Here is a 21,270-nt window from a genome sequence, read left to right on the forward strand (position 1 = left end):
GAATTTAGGGGTATTTTGGTCTTTTCAGCCTATAACGGCTAGTAACGGCTAGTTTTTGATATTTTCGGTTTTTGGGAGTTTTTGGCTGGTTTAAGATGGTATAAAAAGCTCTCAACTTTCATTGTTTCTTATGGATGTTTAAGAGAGTTTTAAAAAGAGTTTTACAAGTTTGTTGAAGGGTTTTTAAGTTTGTTTCAAGAGTTTGTTTGTGAAGAAAATTCCACAAGAGCTTGAGGAGATCATCTATTGAAGTTTGAGCTTCCAACTATTTTCCCTCCACCTCTTGATCTATTGAGAAATTTTCTAAACTCTTATCTAGCTTTACATTTACTTAGTTATTTGATTATCTTTCTTTAAAGCTAGTTTTTATATTGAGTTTAGATTTGATTATATTATCTCATTGTTACACACACCCATATTGAGCTTATTGTATTTTCATATATAGTATATTTGGGTTGGTGAGAGTTGTAACAATTGAGTGATTAAGCCTAATTGTGAGGATACATTTTGTAATACACTTGTACACCGAGAGGAGTGTGTGGTGAGAGTCGGGGATCGTCCCAAGAGGAGTGGCGTCAATTGACGAACCTAGAGAGAGGTTGTAACCGAGCACTTGAGGGAGACACGGCTAGGTCCAACACTTGTGAGGGTGTAGAGTGTGATTGCATAGTATTTGTTGTGTGAGAGTTTTCGGTAAGCTTATAAACCGAGTGTGTAGAAGTTCCGGCTTCCAAACCGGATTATGATAGTGGATTTCTCCCCGGGAGTGGGGAGCGGATACGTAGGACGGAAGGTCCAAACTCCGTAATCATATTGTTTGTTTGAGTTTGGCTTAGCACACTTATATTTGTTCATCTTTATAGCCTTTCTCTCATTGTTTATTTCATCCACTATATCATTTGTTTATGTTACCCTTGTATTTGCATATCCTTGCATATATCATATAGTATACCTCTTTGCTAGGATATATCACCTTGTGTATATTGCATTTTCTTGCACATAACTCTTTGTATATCTATCTTGCAATAATATATTTGTTAATTAATTTTAATTGGCATAAAATCGGATTAGATTAGCATAAGACCCTAATCACCCCCCTCTAGGGTCTAACAGAAATAACCAAACAAAAGAAAACAACCTATTACAAGAAATAGGTTTCTTATAATTCATTTCCTTATTTTTTTCGCCAACCAAGAAATCTCAAAACAAGTTTTCTTAAAAAAACACTCACATCATCCTATAATAAGATGACAACTCATCTCATCTTATCTTCATTTCTTTGATTTCCTTTTTTTTAGCAAACCAAACACTCCCAAAACAATTCTTCTTAAAAATAGTTTTCTATTTCTTTGATTTCCCATTTTTTTAAGGCAAACGAACAGACCCTTAACATAAAATTAGACTTAAAATAAGTTGAAATAGACTTAACATAATTCATGTTACGCCTAATTCAACCTGATTTTAGACTTAAAACAAGTTGAATTAGAAATAATATTATTTAAATTAGACTTAAAATGAGTTCAATTGAATTTAACATTTATCAAACTGAACTTAACATGAATCAAATTGGACTTAACATGAATCAAATTGGGCTTAATAGGAAATTAGACTTAAAATAATTTGAATTAGAATCAACTTATTTTTAGACTTAAAACAAGTTGAATTAGACATAACATGATTTAAATTAGACTTAAAATGAATTAAATTAGACTTAACATGGATTAAATTAGATTTAACATGAAATTAGATTTAAAACAAGCTGAATTAGACTTAACATGATTTAAATTAGACTTAATATGAACCGAATTGGACATAACATGAACCAAATTGGACTTAACATGATTTAAATTGGACTTAACATGAACCGAATTGGACTTAACATGAAATTAGACTTAAAATAAGTTGAAATAGTTAACATGATTCATGTTAAGCCTAATTTAACTTATTTTTAGACTTAAAATAAGTTAAATTGGACATAACATGATTTAAATTAGACTTTAAAGGAATTAAATTAGACTTAACATGAATCAAACTGAACTTAACATGAATCAAATTAGACTTAATATAAAATTAGACTTAAAAGAATTTGAATTAGACTTAACATGATTCGTGTTAAGTCTAGTTCAACTTGTTTTTAAACTTAAAACAAGTTGAATTAGACATAACATTATTTAAATTTGACTTAAAAGGAATTAAATTAGACTTAACATGATTTAAATTGGACTTAACATGAAATTTGACTTAAAACAAGTTGAATTAGACTTAACATAATTTAAATTAGACTTAACATGAACCGAATTGGACTTAATATAAACCAAATTGTACTTAACATGAATCGAATTGGACTTAACATGATTTAAATTGGATTTAATATGAACTAAATTGAGCTTAACATGAATCAAATTGGACTTAACATGAGCCGAAATGGACTTAACATGAACCAAATTGGACTTAACATATAATCCATTGCCCTTAATATTCAATAATTAGACTTATTATTCAACCCAATAGACTTAACATACAATCTCTTGGACTTATTATTCAACCCAATAAACTTAGTATACAAGCCATTGGACTTCACTTTCAACTCATTAGACTTAATGTTTCACCTTGGATTTGAACTTAACATAAAAAATTATCAAAAAAATCATACTTAGCCGACATTTCTTTAAATTTTTGTCTTTCCATGATGTTCAAACAGAAATTACGAATTTTATTAGACTTAACACACGAGCTCCTCCTCGTCCTCCTCCAACATTGTCTCCTCCACCTCGTTCTTCGCCTTCAGTGTCGGATACCAATATGTTGTTTGACGGATCCTCCGACGAGAACTTTGACAAATTCGAGGGTTTCACCATTGCAATTGCCATTACCGATCAAATTTGGGCTTGTTTTGGTTTTGGGGGGAAAAGAAAGAGAGTGGGGAAAATTAGTGGGAGAACAAAAAAGAATCATATTGAGTTTTTTCTATATAATATATACCCTTAGATCAACAATATCGCTGGAGCATGCACCTAAGTTCGGTGGTAACGAAGGGGGATGTCAGTGTCTTAGAGAAAAATGAGGAAGATGGGGAGAGGAGGAAGGAGATGCGTTAGAAAAGAGGAGGTATGGGGAGCCATGACCATTAGATATAGAGAGAAAATAATAGAAGAGATGATGATGATATTTTGGGATTTTTTATTTTTTATTCTCTCACTATGTTTAGTTGGCAGGGGATAATTACTAAAGAATGACTGCAGCGCATAGATCTCCAATTTAAGAGCTACAGTACATGAGAAAAAATTAAAGATGCTGAGAAAAAGTTAAAGAGGCTGTAGCACATGAAGTTATTAATTTTGGGGCCTTCACACAATTTTCCCTTAAAATAATTGAACTTCACGGGTAAAAAAAAGGAAAATACATCAAAAGTACTCACTAGAAAGTTGAAATTAAAGTTCAATCTCCACCGTCCATTTTATACACAAAACAAAATCGGCGGCAGATATTAAACTCACTCCCCCAACTCTCGACCCCTATAAAACGCCCCCCCTAATCCACAGCACTCCCAAATTCAACCCATAGTGTGTGTGGCTTCTTTGGAATCCACGACCCCAAAAAAAGTCCAGTCTTTGGGGAGCTCCATCAGCAGCTCACTATGGCCTCTTCAGTGGCTTCCATGTCTCGATTCGTCCACAAAGATTGGTCATCTCTAGCGATCAATGGCCTCTACGCTCGGGCCCCTTGCTCTCCTGCTAGAAGAGTCCAGACCCATTCTGGTATTTTGTTTTCCTGTAATGGGTTTTTTATTTTTTGTGTAACAGTTTGATGTTTGGGTAATTTTTTTGTTTTTGATGATGATGACGATTAGATATTGGAGGTGGGTTTTTGGCAGCTGGGGAAAGGAGAGCTCTGAGTGCTGCCGTTGTTTCATCAAAGGCTTTGTCTCTTGTTCCAGTTCACAGGTGCTGCTTTTATTTTTCTTAATTTGTTTGGATTTCGTAATTTAGATGTTTGAATGTTGAGATGAGAACGTAATGGAATTTGAATTGGGGAATATAAATATCATGATTGAGTAAGGATCATAGAGGAAATTTAGTAAGGATCATAGAGGAATTTTTTTTATTAGTTTAATTTAGTAATGTTGAAGAAATCTCTTCCGAGGATCTAGTATTTTTCTTTCCGATTTTTTGGCTAGTTAAAATGTGCTTCAAATATGTAGAGTAAGCAAAGGAAAATTGCAATTGTTTAGGTTTAGAGTTCAGGGTGATGTAAGTATCAAGAGCCCTGCATAAGTAGTCGACTTTAAATAATTGAACTTATCTTCATGAATTTTTGTTTTGTATGCAAGAACCGACTTGTTCTTGGGGCAAATAATATCTGGTTTGAGTGTCTATAATTTTCCTTTTACTAAATCACAAGGAACTAAGGACTGTGGAAGTATATAAAATATTACAAGGAAGTTTCAAAATACTACCATTTATGCTTCGTAGGCCTGTTGTGTGAAGCTTAAGCAAATTTGTCGGACTTAACACATACTTAGATTTTCTACTGATGTTAAATATTCAGGTCTCAACAATTTTTGTGCAAAGCTGAAGCAAATTTATCTGGAGATGTTCCTAGCAGTGCGCCTGCAGAGATGAGCCAATACGAAAGAATTGTCGAATTGCTCACTACCCTTTTCCCTGTTTGGGTATGTTGCTAGCTGCTCATAGCTCTACTTATATTACTCTTTACAACAACGGCTAATTGAACATAACCCCCTACATATTATTAGCATTTACACCTCCTGAACTCCAGATGTTAATATCCCAAGTTAGGTAGAGATGGCATGTGGGAACCACATGATGATAAATTTCCTTTTTCTCCTAAAAATAAAGGGGCAAAAAAGTAACCTTGTCTGAGATTCAGGGGGCTTAAGAACTAATAAAAAAGTGTAGGGGGTATAAGTGGCTACAACACCATACATGGGGGTGTATGCTATTAACCCTTATAATAATGGTGAAATTTTTAGGACTAGTATTCAACTTAAGACATCCTTCATATATACATATACCTTTTTTGCGTGGCAGGTCATCTTAGGCACAGTCATAGGCATATACAAGCCATCAGCGGTAAGGCCATAACACTAGCATTATTTAATCTATTAGCATGTATTTATCTTTTAACTTCCTTTCTTATTCTGAAATAGGATGCAGTTTAACTATCTAATGAATGTCTGGCCCATCCTTCAGGTTACTTGGTTAGAAACAGACCTTTTCACTGTTGGCTTGGGTTTCCTCATGCTTTCAATGGGTCTCACATTGACCTTTGAGGATTTCAAGAGATGTATGAGAAATCCATGGACTGTAAGAAATTATACCTACTGAAGTATTAACTTAACACTTGTTTTAAAAAAGGAATGTTTGTTGACTATGTGATTTGTGTTTCCCACAATGCAGGTGGGTGTAGGATTTCTTGCACAGTATCTAATCAAACCAATGCTTGGGTTCTTCATTGCAATGGTAAATATCTGCTAGCTTAGGGCACTGAACAATAAATCTGTACTCTCTCTAGTTATTCCATACCACACTCAAAACTATGAATATTTACATCCTTAGCTTCATATTAGTTGTTTATTAGACATGTACATACAGGTTTTATGGATGCAGGCATTGTATGTAGAGATTCAACTTAGTTGTTTATTACTCTCCTCTAGTTGTTCTCTTTTTTAGAATTTATTACTCAATGATAACTACAATTGGCTAGCTGAAATAAAATGATAGATTTGGTGTTGCATAGTGATAGTTGTGAAAGTTTTTTAATCAAATGGAATTGTGATAAGATATGCAGCTCTTATATATGTACACTAGGAAGCATGAAGACATGGACGCGTTGTTAATCCTTATGAAATAAGAAATAGGAACTTGACAACCTGACAATATATGATATATGCGTGTTCACATGTCTGCGCATATTGTGCATCTAAACCCATCATGACTAGGACATGCTTTATTAGATAGAAAGGAATTTTTTTTCATTAATTTAGATTACCATTTTCTGTTAAGTAACTAAACCAAGAAAAGGAATTTAGTCTGGTACGATACATCACCTGATACAAGTTCATGATGCCCCGGATATGTTGATGTCAGGAGAGCACCATAATACCTCACTGATTATTATGCTTTTGTTACATATGAGACTGGTGTATATATTCTAGATTGATTGGAGTTTGCTCAAATTATTCATAGTTGTATCCAAAACCTGCAATACCATCACTATATATAGTAAACGCAGACAAAGTAAAAAGTATCTGAAAAAGGTGGATGTATAGAAGTGTGCTAGTGCTGCGAATAGCATGCGGATGTTATTATCTTGTTTGACTCTAGTGTACATTGACTTGTGCAGGAAAGGGATCTGTTTATATGTGCAAAGTATAGCAATCAGTTAATAGTGGTGCTATACGTAAAACTAATACTTGTGGGGTATGTAAGTAGACGATCATTTGCCGAAGTAAATAGCCATCCAAAATTACAGGCCTCATTCAATGCAAAATGGGGGAATTTATAGGGGTTGATAATTTAAAACTTATGAGCCCTTAACATCTAATGTTATAATTTTTCCAGTCTTTCTGTATTATAGTAGGACACAGAGAAATGCATGCAAAATGGTAATGCTATAGGCTAATGGAAAAAAGTTTAAAATATATGCAAATATCTAGTACTGTATATGTGAACCTGTGAACGCGGGGGATGGGGGGGACCCACCGACGTGCGTGCCCATCCCACGCCCACGACGAGTTCGTGGGCGTCTTCTCGCGCTGTCGTCAAGTTCGCGCGAGCAGTTTCGTGCGTGAGATTCATCCCTGCGTGCCCGCAATTTCCGCCCGCGAGAGTTCGCCTAAATTTTGGATTTGCCCCCCCATGTTCTCTCCTATAAATAGAGAAGGGGTGGAGGAGTTTTGGAGTGTGGGTTTAAGTGAAGTTTGAAAGAAAAGAAAGAGTGAGTTGAGAGAGAACTTGAAATAGTTTGGTATTCTCCTCATAGTAAAAACCCCCTCCCGTGGATATAGGCAAGTTTGTCGAACCACATAAATCTCGTGTCTGTATTGTCTTAACTGTGTGTTTGTTATTGCTTGTAGGTTCCCTCGACATTTCAGTCTTAGAACTGATGAGAGGAAGAATGTATATTTTACTTTGTTAAAATATTTCACTTTCAATTCTAGTTTCCTTTGAGAAACAAGAATTTCACTATCTATTCTAGTTTCCTTTGAGAAACAAGAATTTCACTATCTATTCTAGTTTCCTTTGAGAAACAAGAATATAGAGATTGACTTGTGCTTTTGTGACAACAAAAACAAAGGCTATCTCTCAGGTGATATTGCTTCCGCGGCGTAAGGACGTGACTCCGCGCCCAACAATTGGTATCAAAACTCTTTTTTCAGATTAACGGTGGTTGAGCTACTGATCTGAGGTGGTGGTTGACTATTGTGTGGTGAACACAAGGTATTTGTTAAAATTCCTGAGAGAATTGGATTTATTAATACAAGCGGAGAATGACGTCTACAAGTAAAACAGTTAAAGTTAAAAAGTATGAGATCGAGAAATTCAATGGGAAGAATGATTTTTTCTATTGGAGGATGCAGATAAAAAATTCGCTAATTTCGCAGAAATTGCATAAGGCTTTACCGGGAAAAGAGAAAAAGCACAAGGATATGTCTGATGAGGATTGGGAGGAGCTGGATCTGGAAGCACGGACGTCGATTATCCTTTATCTTAAAAGGGATGTAGCTTTCTTGATAGATGGAGAGGTAACGGTTACGGGCGTGTGGTTGAAGTTAGAAAGCATCTTCATGACGAAGAGCCTAACGAATCGGATCTATTTAAAATCCAAATTGTATACTTACAAGATGGAGGAAGACTCGTCAATCCGGAGTACATCAACAAGTTCCATAGGATTTTATCGGATTTGAAAGACATTGAGGTAACAGTGGAAGATGAGGATCAGGCACTTCTACTATTTCTATCTCTGCCGAAGTCTTATGAGAATCTGGTTCAAACACTGATGCTTATGGGTGACAGTTTGTCGATGGATGAGACTAGAATGACACTTCTAGCGGATGATCTTCAAAAAATTACAACTAGTGATATGACCACTGATGGTAACAAAGAACAAGCGCAGGGGTTTTTTGCCAGAGGAAGGGGCAATGAGCGAGAAAAATATAAGGGAGGAAAGTCTAGATCAAAATCAAGACCTCTTGCAGAAAGATCGTGTTTCAAATGCGGTGAGCTAGGATATTTTAAAGTCAATTGTCCTAATAAGAGAGTAGGTGGGAAGAAGAACAACAACAAGACTGAAAGACGAGAAAGCAAGGAAGAGACGAGTTACGCTTCAGGGGAAGGGAGCGACAAGGAATGTTACATCGTCAAGAGTGACGAGGATACCTTCGGAAAGTGGATACTTGATTCTAGTTGCTCTTACCACATATGTCCAAATAGAAAGTTGTTTACTACCTACAGGAGCATTGATGGTGGAACCGTATTAATGGGAAACAACCATGCTTGTAAAACGGTGGGGCTAGGCGATATCAAGATCAAGATGTATGATAAAGTGATTCGAACCCTGACGGATGTAAGGCACGTTCCCGACTTGCGGAAGAATCTTATCGCAGTTGGTGCTTTGGACTCCGGGGTTGCAAGATTATAACAGAGAACGGAGTAAAGAAGGTTGTTCGGGGTTCCTTAGTAGCGATGAAAGACATTCGTCACGACAACCTATATACTCTCTTGGGTACGACGGTGACGGGAGATGCAGCTGTTGGAACTGATGGAAGTGGTGGAGACTCATGTGAGCGCACACGGTTATGACATATACGGCTTGGGCACATATCAGAGAAGGGTCTAGATTTACTCGGTAAGGATGGTTTATTGAAGAATCTGAAGAAGCCTTGCATGAATTTTTGCGGAGGATTGTGTGTATGGAAAGGCACATATGGTCTGATTCCTGACAAGTAGTCACAAGAGCAGAAGGATACTAGATTACGTGCACACAAATGTTTGGGGTCCGGCTTCGATACCTTTCAATGGTGGTTCCAGATATTTTGTCTCATTCATAGATGATCATTCGAGATATGCTTGGATTTATTTTCTGAAGCACAAGATTGAGGTATTTGAGACATTCAAGAAGTGAAAGGTGATGGTTGAGAACAAGACATGAAAGAAATTAAAGACATTAAGATCCGATAACGGTACAGAGTATACAGATGGTGCCTTCAAGGAGTTCTGTGATCAGAAGGGGATTGCCAGACACTGGACAGTTAGATCTACACCATAGTAAAATGGGGTCACGGAAAGACTGAACCGAACACTGCGGGAGAAAGCAGTGAACATGCGATCATATGCTGGTTTGGGCAAGGAATGGTGGGCAGAAGTGGTTGCTACAGCTTGTTACATAGTGAACCGTTCTTCACATTCGACATTAGATGATGATACACCCTATCGGGTGTGGTCAGGGGAGCATGTAAATTATAAGAGGTTCCGAATCTTCGGGTGTATCGTCTACTATCACGTCAACGAGGGAAAGCTTGACGCGAGAGCTAAGAAGGTAATTTTCTTGGGGTATGTAAAGGGTGTAAAAGGCTATCGTCTTTGGTGTACAGAAGATTCAAAGTTCGTAATCAGCAGGGACGTTATCTTTGACGAGAAGTCCATGATTGCTAGGGTACCCAAGGATGATGGTGTTGAGACTGTTGGGAATTCTAAGTCTCAGGTTATTGATATAGAACCTAAAGACCAACCAGGTTCTAGTCGTGTTCAAGTGGGAAATCAGGTAGATGATGAGTTTGAGCAGGAGGAGGTTCAGCAGGATAATACACAAGTACTATAACAACAGCAACTCGAAGATAGCTTGGCTATCACTAGGCTAAGACGAGATACAAGCAGGTACAGAAGCTGGGGCTGATCAACTCCTAAAGCACTATGGACAGGTTAATTTGATTGAGTACGCACTCTCGGTGGAGAAAGATGAGTCGGTCTCCTTCAAGGAAGCTATTCAGGATAGAGATAGAGAGAGAAGGTTGGCTACGATGGAGAAGGAGATGAAATCTCTCCGGAAGAACCAAACATGGGAGGTGGTCTCATTGTCCGTAGGAAAAAAAGCTATAGGTTGTAAGTGGCTGTATAAAAGAAAAGAAGATCCTTCAGAGATCGGTGGTACAAGGTACAAGACGAGGCTAGTGGCTAAGGGGTTTGCACAAAAAGAGGGTGTGGATTACAATGAGATATATTCTCCGGTGGTAAAACACACTTCTATTCGGGTGCTATTGAGTATTATTGCTCATGGTGTTCTTAAGCTGGAACAATTCGATATCAAAACGGTCTTCTTGCACGGAGACTTGGAGGAGGAAATCTATATGCATCAGCCTGAGGGTTACAAGGTTAAGGATAAGGAGAATCATGTATGTCACTTGAGGAAATCACTTTATGGATTGAAGCAATCTCCTCGGCAGTGGTACAAGCGATTTGACTCCTTCATGCTAAAGCATGGGTTCTCCAGAAGCGAGTATGACTGTTGCGTCTATATTCGAAAGCTTCGTGAAGGTGATTATATCTATCTTCTTTTGTATGTGGACGACATGCTTATTGCTTCAAAAAGTAAGGTGGTGATAGATATGTTGAAATCTCAACTTGGTAAAGAGTTTGAGATGAAGGACATGAGTGTTGCTAAAAAAATATTGGGTATGGAGATTAGAAGAGAGCGGGCGAATCGATAATTATTCTTGAGTCAGAAGGGCTACATAGAGCGGGTGATCGCTAGATTCGGGATGCAAAGTGCAAAGTCGGTGGCGACTCCATTGGCTCCACACTTCAAGTTTTCAGGAAAACAATCTCCCACTATAGCGGAAAATAAGACACACATGGAACGTGTTCTTTATACTAGTGCAGTTGGCAGTTTGATGTACGTCATGATGTGTACACGTCCAGATATTTCACAGGCGGTCAGTGTCGTCAGTAAGTTCATAGCGAATACGGGAAAGACACATTGGGAAGCGGTGAAATGGGTTCTGAGGTACTTGAAAGGTACCGCGGATACAGGTCTGTGTTTTAGTGGAGATACATGTCAGATCGACGGGTTTGTGGACTCAGATTATGCGGGCGATCTAGATAAACGGCGATCTACTAGTGGTATATATTCAGCATATATGGGGCTCCAGTTAGTTGGCAATCGATGTTACAGGCTACAGTGGTACTTTCTACTACAGAGGCCGAGTACATGGTCATGACAGAGGGAGTGAAGGAAGCATTGTGGTTGTGGAGTCTTCTAGACAATTTGGGGATTGAGCAGGAGAGCGTGAACTTGTGGTGCGACAATCAAAGTGTGATTCACTTAGCGAAGAATCAAGTTCACCATGCTGATACCAAGCATATCGACGTCAGATATCATTTTGTGCGGGATGTCATAGAGGAAGGTGATATTTCTCTCATGAAGATGCACACGAATGAGAATCTCGTAGACATGTTAACCAAGGTGGTGACAGACAGCAAGTTCCAACATTACTTGGACTTGCTTCATATCAGCCCGTGTTGATTTGTCCGTGAGGATATGGCCCTGTGGGGGCGGTAATGGGGTGTGATGGAGACTATGTTGGTAAATAGTTGTAGAACTACGGTTAGCTTGATCCCGGTGGAGGGTACGTAGGCAACCATGGTAAAATGGTGCAACTGGTTTAGAACTACGGTGGAGGGTACGTAGGCAGTCGTGGTATAGTGGTACAGCTGGTGTGGCCTGGCTTTGGCCTGGTTTGGAGTTCGCGGTATTCTTCTGGTGTTTGTCCAAAATTTGAGGTTTATCAAATTATGTACGAGGTGAAGAATTGTGAACGCGGGGGATGGGGGAACCCACAGACCCGCCCGCGAGAGTTCGCCTAAATTTTGGATTTGCCCCCCCATGTTCTCTCCTATAAATAGAGAAGGGGTGGAGGAGTTTTGGAGTGTGGGTTTAAGTGAAGTTTGAAAGAAAAGAGAGAGTGAGTTGAGAGAGAACTTGTAATAGTTTAGTATTCTTCTTATAGTAAAAACCCCTTCCCGTGGATGTAAGCAACTTTGCCGAACCACGTAAATTTCGTGTCTGTATTGTCTTAACTGTGTGTTTGACATTGCTTGTAGGTTCCCTCGACATTTCAGTCTTAGAACCGATGAGATGAAGAGTATATTTCACTTTGTTGAAATATTTCACTTTCAATTCTAGTTTCCTTTGAGAAACAAGAATTTCACTATCTATTCTAGTTTCCTTTGAGAAACAAGAATATAGAGGTTGATTTGTGCTTTTGTGACAACAAAAACAAGGGCTATCTCTCAGATGATATTGCTTCCGCGGCGTGAGGGCGTGATTCCGCGCCCAACAGAACCAATGTATACTAAAAGGCTCATGTGTGTATCAGCACAATACCACAGAGTCTATATGGGGCCAAAGTCGATTTTGCCCGAGATGTACGTGTGCATTGATTGATACATGCAGGGGATAATATGGCAAAAGATCTGTAACATTTTGTTAAAATCGGTACATATTAATTGCAGTGTAAGAAACAGTGACACTATGAGATGGTAATTTTAACAGTCTGCAAGTTAGCACCATTTATTTTGTTCTGTCTGTATCTGCCATGCGCTTCTCATACTAACCCGATCTCAATTTGTTTACAGACTTTAAAATTGTCTGCCCCTCTTGCAACCGGTCTTATTTTAGTCTCGTGCTGCCCTGGTGGTCAGGCATCAAATGTTGCAACTTACATATCCAAAGGAAATGTTGCGCTCTCAGTTCTGATGACAACGTGAGCAGCTGTTTGATCTCCCATAATTAGTTTTTTTCACATTAGATTTCCTTATGATTTTATTTGCTTACAATCAGAACATATCAAGATGCCAAAGTATAACTAGGAGGGTTCACTTGTCATCATAATCATCAATATTATTGCTGTAGAGTTTTAGCAAAACTTGCCTAATTGGCCAAGTATTTCTAAATTTCAGCCTGGCATGCTGTAAATGGCTGCTAATTCTTTTAGATAAGCTACATGGTGTTGGGATCCAGACCGCACTCAATTCGACCTTTTCCCCTATTTTTGACAACCTAGTTATTTTCGCGAGATTCCTGCAAGGGTTGCATTGACTTTTCATTAGGATTTTTCATTTGCAGTGAATATCGTCTTTCATTTGGTTACTACTACTTTATAATTATATTGTTTCTTTGTCATTTTCTTTAATATATATTATGAACTTTTTGTACCGTATTTGTCATTCATTTCCGAACAATATTTGAATGTGTTAATATACACATTTTTACTGTTGATAGTTTATTACTTTTTTGGATAGTTGGACTGTATTTTTATATGGTTCCCCCACCAAATTGTTGATATATACTTAATAAATAACAAAGTCAAGCAAATTAGGTCACCTTAATGTTATGCATAAGCTCTTAAACTTGCAATCAAATATTTGAATTTGCGGCTGGGATTTGGTAGTGTTGGTATTGTCTTTGTCAGATTCATGCTAGAATTCATCTATTGGTTTGCTTCTCAAATTTGAACATTTAAGAGTCTCATAATCTAAGAATCGGTTGAAATATTTCAGTTGTTCAACAATTGGTGCAATCATCATGACCCCGCTCCTTACAAAGCTCCTTGCTGGGCAGCTTGTTCCGGTTGATGCTGCGGTAAGAGCATCATAGCTAATTAGTTCTTACATCATATTTCTCATGGTATAATAAATATAATCAATTTTCCATTTTTTCTTAGGGCTTGGCCCTCAGCACTTTCCAGGTCGTCCTATTGCCAACTATCGTTGGAGGTAATTAGATATTTTTATCAAAGTTATGTTTTAAGATACTCGTCCTTTCTTTTATTATAAACCATCTTATTCTTGACATTTGTGTCCATGAAGAATCTATAATTTTTTGTGGCAGTGTTGTTACATGAGTACTTCCCCAAATTCACTGGGCGAATAATCACACTCACGCCATTGATCGGGGTTATGCTTACTACTCTTCTTTGTGCAAGCCCTGTAAGTTTGTAGAATTGTATTATGTGAACCAAGATGCTATTATGATTAGACTTAGTAAGGACTACTGGATATTCATTAAGACAGAGCCTTAATTAGCTCATTGGGTTCTAGTTTTGGCTTTATTTATTTGCTGGGTTATTTTCACTTAAACACCCCAAAGTTTACTCATTTTTTTAACTTTGGTACCCCAAAGTTTTTCCCCCTGAAAGAATAACCCAAAGTTTACCTTATTTTTAACTTTGATACCCAGAGTTTTGCCTCCCAAAAAAACATCCCTAGTCCCAACAAAATTTAACTTTGATTCCCCAAACTTAATAAAAATTTGACAAGAAATTTAAATTTGGATATCAAAGTTAAGTTTTGTTGAACTTTGGGGTATCAATGTTAAATTTTGTTGAACTTTGGAGCATCAAAGTTCAAATTTTGTTGAACTTTGAGGTATAAAAGTTAAAATTTGAACTTTGGGTACTTGTTTGGGCAAGAAAAACGTTGGGCATCAAACTTGAATATTTTTGAACTTTAACAAAAAAAATTCTTGGGCAAATAAAAAACTTTGGGTATCAAAGTTAAAAATGAAATAAACTTTGGGGCATGTAAGTGCAAATAGCCTGTTGTTTATGGTTTGCTCGTTTCTTCTCTGTCCACTTGGAATTCGGCTTAAATCTCGAAAATAATCTCCACTTGTGTCATTGGTGCTTTTAGATTGGTCAAGTATCAGAAGTTCTGAAGGCGCAAGGGGGACAACTTATACTTCCTGTGGCTCTTCTACATGCTGCTGCATTTGCTCTTGGTTACTGGCTTTCCAGGTTTTCAACTTTTGGTGAATCCACTTCTCGTACAGTTTCCATAGAATGTGGAATGCAGGTACCACCTTTATATTGATCTACTCCTACTTGTTTATTAAGTAATATGGAAGCATTAGGTAGTATACCAACTCGTTTTATAACTATTACAAGCTTAGCTGTTCTTTTATGCATATATTTAATCTCTATATACTAGGATATTTATGCTTGGGCAACTCACATCTAAAACACACTTGATGGTTCGATCAAGCAGCAAATTTTTAGTACTAGAATTGGCCATGTGCAATTCACACACAATTAAAATTTAAATGGGTATATTATAAATTTTGTTGTATTTTTCTTACTGTTTTTTTGTTTGTTTCAAAAGTATGGATAGATAACTTGACAGTAGTAAGTCAATGGAAATGGGACTTCAGCTCTGATTTGTTCCGCTCCATGAACCTGAACAGTCGTGGAGTGAAACTCAATTTTTTTATTAGGTGTGGTTATTGAAATCTGTTGAGTTTCGAATCTAGACTTGATTCACATTAAGTTATATGGGTTGGAATCCATTTATTTTGGAAGTAAACTGGCTGCATGTTGTAAAGGTAAAAGTCTGCAGCCTAATATGCACCGAGAGAGCAATAAAAGGTGAAGCACTGACAAAGCTAATGTTGCCTCCTATGAGAAATAAGGCCAAACTGACTCTATAATGTGGAAATCCCCTTAATAGTTAAACTTCTAAAATTTCGCCCCTTAGTTAACAGCAACCCTTCATTTTCTTGTCTTTCCTGAAATCTAAAAATGCCCTAAAATTAGTAAAATGTAAAGAAAGTAAGTTTTCTCTCTTTGTCTTTCTTTTCTCATTCTTCTCTCTCTAACTTTCCTCTCTCTCTGTACATTTTTTGTCTTAGAAACACCTCAGGGGCATTTCTGTTTACTCTAGAATACCAGAAATATATATTTTATTGTCAATCATAATATAAAGTATATCTTATTTGGAAACTGCTGTGCTTTGCTAAGGATTTCTGGTTGCTCACAAATATTTAATAGAAATATATTACAATATTAATATCCACAGCTTCTGGCTAATTATAATGTCTGAAGTGTCATCAACAATATCATAACTGAAGCCAATGTTAGCCTCCATTTTCATGATTTCTGTTGTTTGTATCATCACCAATCATTAAAATGAAGAAAACAAAGTAACTAACATTGCCTCAATTATTGTGGGGCTGATTGTGTTCCTTCATTATAACATCCAGGTATCAAATGGTGAAAAACAATGAATCACTTTCTTCCTATATAAAGTAACTATAGTGATTGAAAAATACATTTTATAAGGATGAAATTTGTTGCTGAAAAACTATATGATGAATTAGAAATTCTTGTATATTTCTTATAACAGTAAGAACATAAATTAAACATAATATGATCCATCATGAGCCTAGCAATAATACCTTAAAATAAATATTAGATCATTGATATACTATGACAATTTTTTTCTACAGAGTTCTGCACTTGGGTTTCTACTAGCGCAGAGGCACTTCACAAATCCTCTTGTTGCAGTTCCTTCCGCTGTCAGTGTTGTTTGTATGGCGGTATGGATTATAAATAGAGCACCGAAATAATCTCATTTTTATTTTTGTGCAACTTTGAACAAAACTTTTCTTTTCTTTCTCCTCTTCCTTTTCCCCCCCTCCCACTCATCCACTTTCATTAGTAACCCTATAGTAGGGATACCAAGAAAGCACATAACATAATATGAATATCCCATTTCATCTCTTCTAAAAATTCAAGGCTAGAATGGTAGTCGATCCAAAATCAAAATAAACAATATTAACTAGACAATTTTAGTTATCATTTCATCTTTTCTCTTACAACATTTTGACACTTCATTTTCTTTTTTTCTTTTTTTTTTTTTTGATAGCTTGGAGGAAGCGCTCTCGCTGTTTTCTGGAGGAACAAGCCTATTCCAATCGATGACAAGGATGATTTTAAAGAGTGAACCAAGAATTCTTTAACTTTTATTTACTTTTAGCTCGTTTGCTTTGGTGTTGAGCAAACCTTAGTGTTGAATTTCTATTTAGTTTGCATTCTAGTAGTATCTTCTATTTGCTGGTTTGAGGACGCTAATGAACTTAGTTCTTAGCTTATGGAGTTGTACTTCATTAGCTAATCAGGGGTCCTAGGATTGGAAAAAATAAATCCCTGCGATTTTATTTAGCAGGGCTTTTTAGACCTTTTTATGCAGAATTGATTAGAGAAATATGGGGATTTAAGAAAGTTTATAATTAAAGCGTGTGCTGGACTTTCTTTTCTTTTATTTTCCTTTGCAAATCTTGACTATAAAGCTTGGTAATGAAAATTTTGAGTAGCCTGTGAATCGTGATATAGAATATCTCTTTCCATATGAATCTTTCTAGTGTTCCATAATTAAAGTGTACGGTTATTTGTTCTCATGCATATTGCTCCATGAAGTCTTATGATGTCCATACAAATAAGTCTATTATCTTATTTTAATACAATGGTCTTTTTATATAGCCTATTCCTTAATTGATTGATTGCTTTTTTAACTTTTTTTTAAAAAAAAAAGTTAAATGTAGGATTCTGATTGATTTACTTGTAATTATAATGTTGCAATACAGACTTGGATTATGCTTGATGACTATGTTTTGTACATCTAGGTGGGTCCACTATTCATGTTAAGCCTGATTCTTTAATTAAAGTTGTGCACAAGATGCCGCAATATCAAGCCTGGGTCCTTGTAAAGAATATTCTTATAAAAGAAAACTCACAATTCTGGAGCTCTGAAAAATGATCAAGCTGTAAATGAATTTATATTTACTTAGAACTTACCTAAGCACTTGCTAAGAAAATTCCTCTCCTGGCTCAAATATTTGATGAGTTGTTGAGTCTATTGATCTTTCTTGGTGGGTGAAAATATGAAATATTCAATAGTAAGGCTTTCGATGTTGGTAAGAGGTATTGTCTGAGAAAGAGAAGAAAATGACCGAGGAAGGCCTTTTGTTTAGTGATGAGCATTGAAATAGAAAACTTTATTGGAAAATTAAAACGTTCGAAAGAGGGGTTTTTTCCCCCCACCAATTACGCGGAAAATCCAATTCCAAATTTAAAACTATCAAGGCGGAAGATGTTAAGGGCGAGTTTGGATGTTTTTCTTTTTTTTTGGTGAAAGCCTGTCATTTTCTGACAAAATGGCGGGTTTTCACCCCCAAAACCCTCTCAAAAACAAGCATCCAAACGCGCCCTAAGAGTTTTTATAAAAACATCTTTCAAAATCTGGGTCAAGTTTCGAACCGTATTCATATTGGACGGGTCAAAAATCTCTTTGGACGGGTCATAAGTCACCACCGAGCTATACTATATTTAGCAATTCTTCATAAGCTTGGGGTCGGGAATTAGATGATGTTAATGGTTGTTCGGATGGTTGGCACGCTCTTCTTCTCTCTTATTAACCGCTAGAAAATTACTCTAAGTAAGCTAGCTCCGAATTAAGTTCTCTCTATCGTAAGCACGTTTTTGAAGGCAAACCAGCGAAACTGCGGATATTAACGGATGATTATGTTCATTATGTGTGACCGAACACATTTTATAAATAAGCCGAAGACATAACTTATAAGCGAAGCTTCGCTCTATCATGCAACAATGATTTTTGGAACCCATCCTTCCAATAATAATTCATCCAAACATCAATCCCATCACGCAAGTGCCAAGTGGCCAGGTGTTCGTTATCATTTTCCGTCGTCGTGTATTATTTTCCCAAATTAATCATCATAGTTAACATCGACAAAATATATTTTGTCAGTCACGGAGCATAACATTATAAGACTAAATGTGAGTCCCCATCTCATTCCCCAAAATATGGAAGGAGGAGAAAAAATAGGGAGCCTTCCCCAAATCTGCAGCATTCTCCAAATTTTTGGGGAGAGCTTTATTATTGTAATAAATACGATTTTTCAAAATGGAGAAGTTGTTGGAGTTGGAGCAAAAATAATTTAGAGAATATGACTTTTGTTTTTTCATTTTGGAGAAAATTTTGGAGAAGCTGTTGGAGATGCTCTAAAATATCAGAAAACTCATGTTACGTTATGTTATGAGAGGTTACCAGAAAATCTATTCAACTTTACTATTTTATTATTAAATAGAACAAAACGGAATATAAAATGTCATTTTTTTACATCGACGGATAAAATTACGAGAAAAAAACCAACCAAACAGACCCGTGTGAATGGGTACGTCGCCGGAGAAAACTAGCCCATATATAAAAGCCGAAAGCATTCAAAACGATCCTAAGCCGTCCAATCATCGGACCGTCTATCCTACGGATAAGATACTACCTCGTTGCTCGTGCGAACTCATCCGGATCTTTACCTTGAATGACTATATCATCCCTATCCTATTTTTTGGTTGTACTGTCATTGGAGGGCTATTAATGTCATTCTGTAATGAGCGTGAGAGATTGTAGGCCTTGGTTCTAGGAGCAGACTGGCATGAGAAAAAGCTGACGCAAACTGACTTTGTCAATGACCAAAATAGCCTAGTACAGTCTTGATTACGGCGCCTTAGGGGTATAAAGGTCATTTGAGCAGCTCTTGATCTACGCGATGGATTAATCCGACACTATAGCTGCAAGTCCCATGCGCGGCCCCAGATGGGTCACGATCTTACCATAATACCCCCGCAACCTGTTGGTATTGGTCATAGGTATCACATATGCTAGTTAGCACTCAAATACCATATACTTCCCCATTTGTACTAATATACCCTTACTTGTTGTTGGTAGCATAGCTACAAACTAGTTGTGAACACCGTGTAAAGCTTGTCATATTATTTTTTTCCCCGTTACAGTAATCCTGATTCTTAAAAGCTACAGTAATATTGTTAAATTTTTTGAATTGTTGCAGTTCCTGCCTCTGCTATGGTTTTTAAAAAATGCTACAACATTACTGTGTGTTACAGTGGTATTTTTAAAATGCTATAGTACTCCGTTCCTATTTGATACAGTAGTTATACTACCATAAATATTACTGTAGTATTTATTGTAGCATGAATAGTGAATTTTCGGTTCTCTCATTTGTATAGAGGAGTAGATGTGTGAAGTTTCCCCTAATTTTCATGTGAAACTTTTGAGCTAATTTTATAATATCTTACCCCTTAATGTTTATTGAATTTCATTGTTAAACATGTTAGTACCTTTGTTTTGATGATGATTTACAAACAATCCCTAATATTATTTGTCTAGTGTTTGTATTTGCCTATTAGGTATTCTAAACAAACAACACAATTGGAGGTTGGTTGGGTTGCACCTTCATGATTGTTGATAATAGTGTATTGTAGTGGGTTTTAGTCCCACATTGCTTAGGAGAACAAACCTCACACTTCTCTACTTGTATAAATATATGTGCACACTCAATATTCAATTCAAGGGAAATTTACCCAAGATTCTCTCTCTCTCTCTTACTTTAACATGGTATCAGAGCTAGGGCTATTTCCCTTTCAATAAAATTTTTAACGCTTTTGCGTTCTTTTGCCAAATCTTGGCCTTATTGCTTTGCAGCCGTTTAATGTTTTATTTATTTTTTATTTTTATTTTTAATTATTTGGCGTTCATCTGCCAGATATTTTGGCCTTGTCGTTTTGCGGCCTCTTAACGCGTTTCGCGTTCTCGTTTAACCTTCGGGTTCTATTTTAAACCTTCGGGTTTCATTCTAACCTTCGGGTTCTATTTTAAACCTTCGGGTTTCATTCTAACCTTCGGGTTCTATTTTAAACCTTCGGGTTTCATTCTAACCTTCGGGTTCTATTTTAAACCTTCGGGTTTCATTCTAACCTTCGGGTTCTATTTTAAACCTTCGGGTTTCATTCTAACCTTCGGGTTCTATTTTAAACCTTCGGGTTTCATTCTAACCTTCGGGTTCTATTTTAAACCTTCGGGTTTCATTCTAACCTTCGGGTTCTATTTTAAACCTTCGGGTTTCATTCTAACCTTCGGGTTCTATTTTAAACCTTCGGGTTTCATTCTAACCTTCGGGTTCTATTTTAAACCTTCGGGTTTCATTCTAACCTTCGGGTTCTATTTTAACGGCATTGTCGTTTCAAGACCGTCTCTCGGTCTCAAATTAACGGCATCGTCGTTTCAAGCCGTCTCTCGGCCTCAAACGAACGACATTAGTAACAGCATCTCGACATCTTAACGTCTCAAGATTGCTGTTATGGCTCCTTCAGAGAAGATTCCCAAACCACCTTTGCCCCTCAATGATCAAAGTGACTGGGCAGGGTGGTCCACCATTGTCACCAATGCCTTGCGTGGCGCTGGTTTGCTTGATCATCTCACCAGTACGGGACCAGTTCCACCGTCCATCAGCACTGTTGCTTCATCCAGTACTATTGCCTCTGGCAGTGGTGATGTCGATCTTCAGACTGCTCGTGCTCTCTATGTCAAGGAGAGTTCAGAG

General features: G+C 37.0%; 1 protein-coding gene across 1 annotated transcript; it reads left to right on the forward strand.

Moving 5' to 3' along the window:
• Positions 3,578 to 17,117, forward strand: LOC109827242 (probable sodium/metabolite cotransporter BASS2, chloroplastic). Its single transcript, XM_020394213.1, has 13 exons — positions 3,578 to 3,758; positions 3,851 to 3,944; positions 4,549 to 4,672; positions 5,052 to 5,093; positions 5,214 to 5,327; positions 5,421 to 5,483; positions 12,657 to 12,784; positions 13,581 to 13,662; positions 13,745 to 13,796; positions 13,912 to 14,009; positions 14,712 to 14,873; positions 16,303 to 16,392; positions 16,722 to 17,117. Exons 1-13 carry the CDS (start codon positions 3,638 to 3,640, stop codon positions 16,797 to 16,799), a joined length of 1,248 nt encoding a protein of 415 aa, XP_020249802.1. The 5' UTR covers positions 3,578 to 3,637; the 3' UTR covers positions 16,800 to 17,117.

This window comes from Asparagus officinalis, chromosome 1 (assembly GCF_001876935.1).
Source record: "Asparagus officinalis chromosome 1, Aspof.V1, whole genome shotgun sequence".
Classification (NCBI taxonomy): Eukaryota; Viridiplantae; Streptophyta; class Magnoliopsida; order Asparagales; family Asparagaceae; genus Asparagus; species Asparagus officinalis.

Excerpts from the sequence above, each read along its gene's own strand:
- LOC109827242 (XM_020394213.1), top strand. The coding sequence starts at position 3,638 with ATGGCCTCTTCAGTGGCTTCCATGTCTCGATTCGTCCACAAAGATTGG. Across the intron at positions 5,484-12,656 it reads TTGGGTTCTTCATTGCAATG|ACTTTAAAATTGTCTGCCCC; the intron begins GTAAATATCTGC and ends ATTTGTTTACAG. Across the intron at positions 13,797-13,911 it reads ATTGCCAACTATCGTTGGAG|TGTTGTTACATGAGTACTTC; the intron begins GTAATTAGATAT and ends TTTTTGTGGCAG.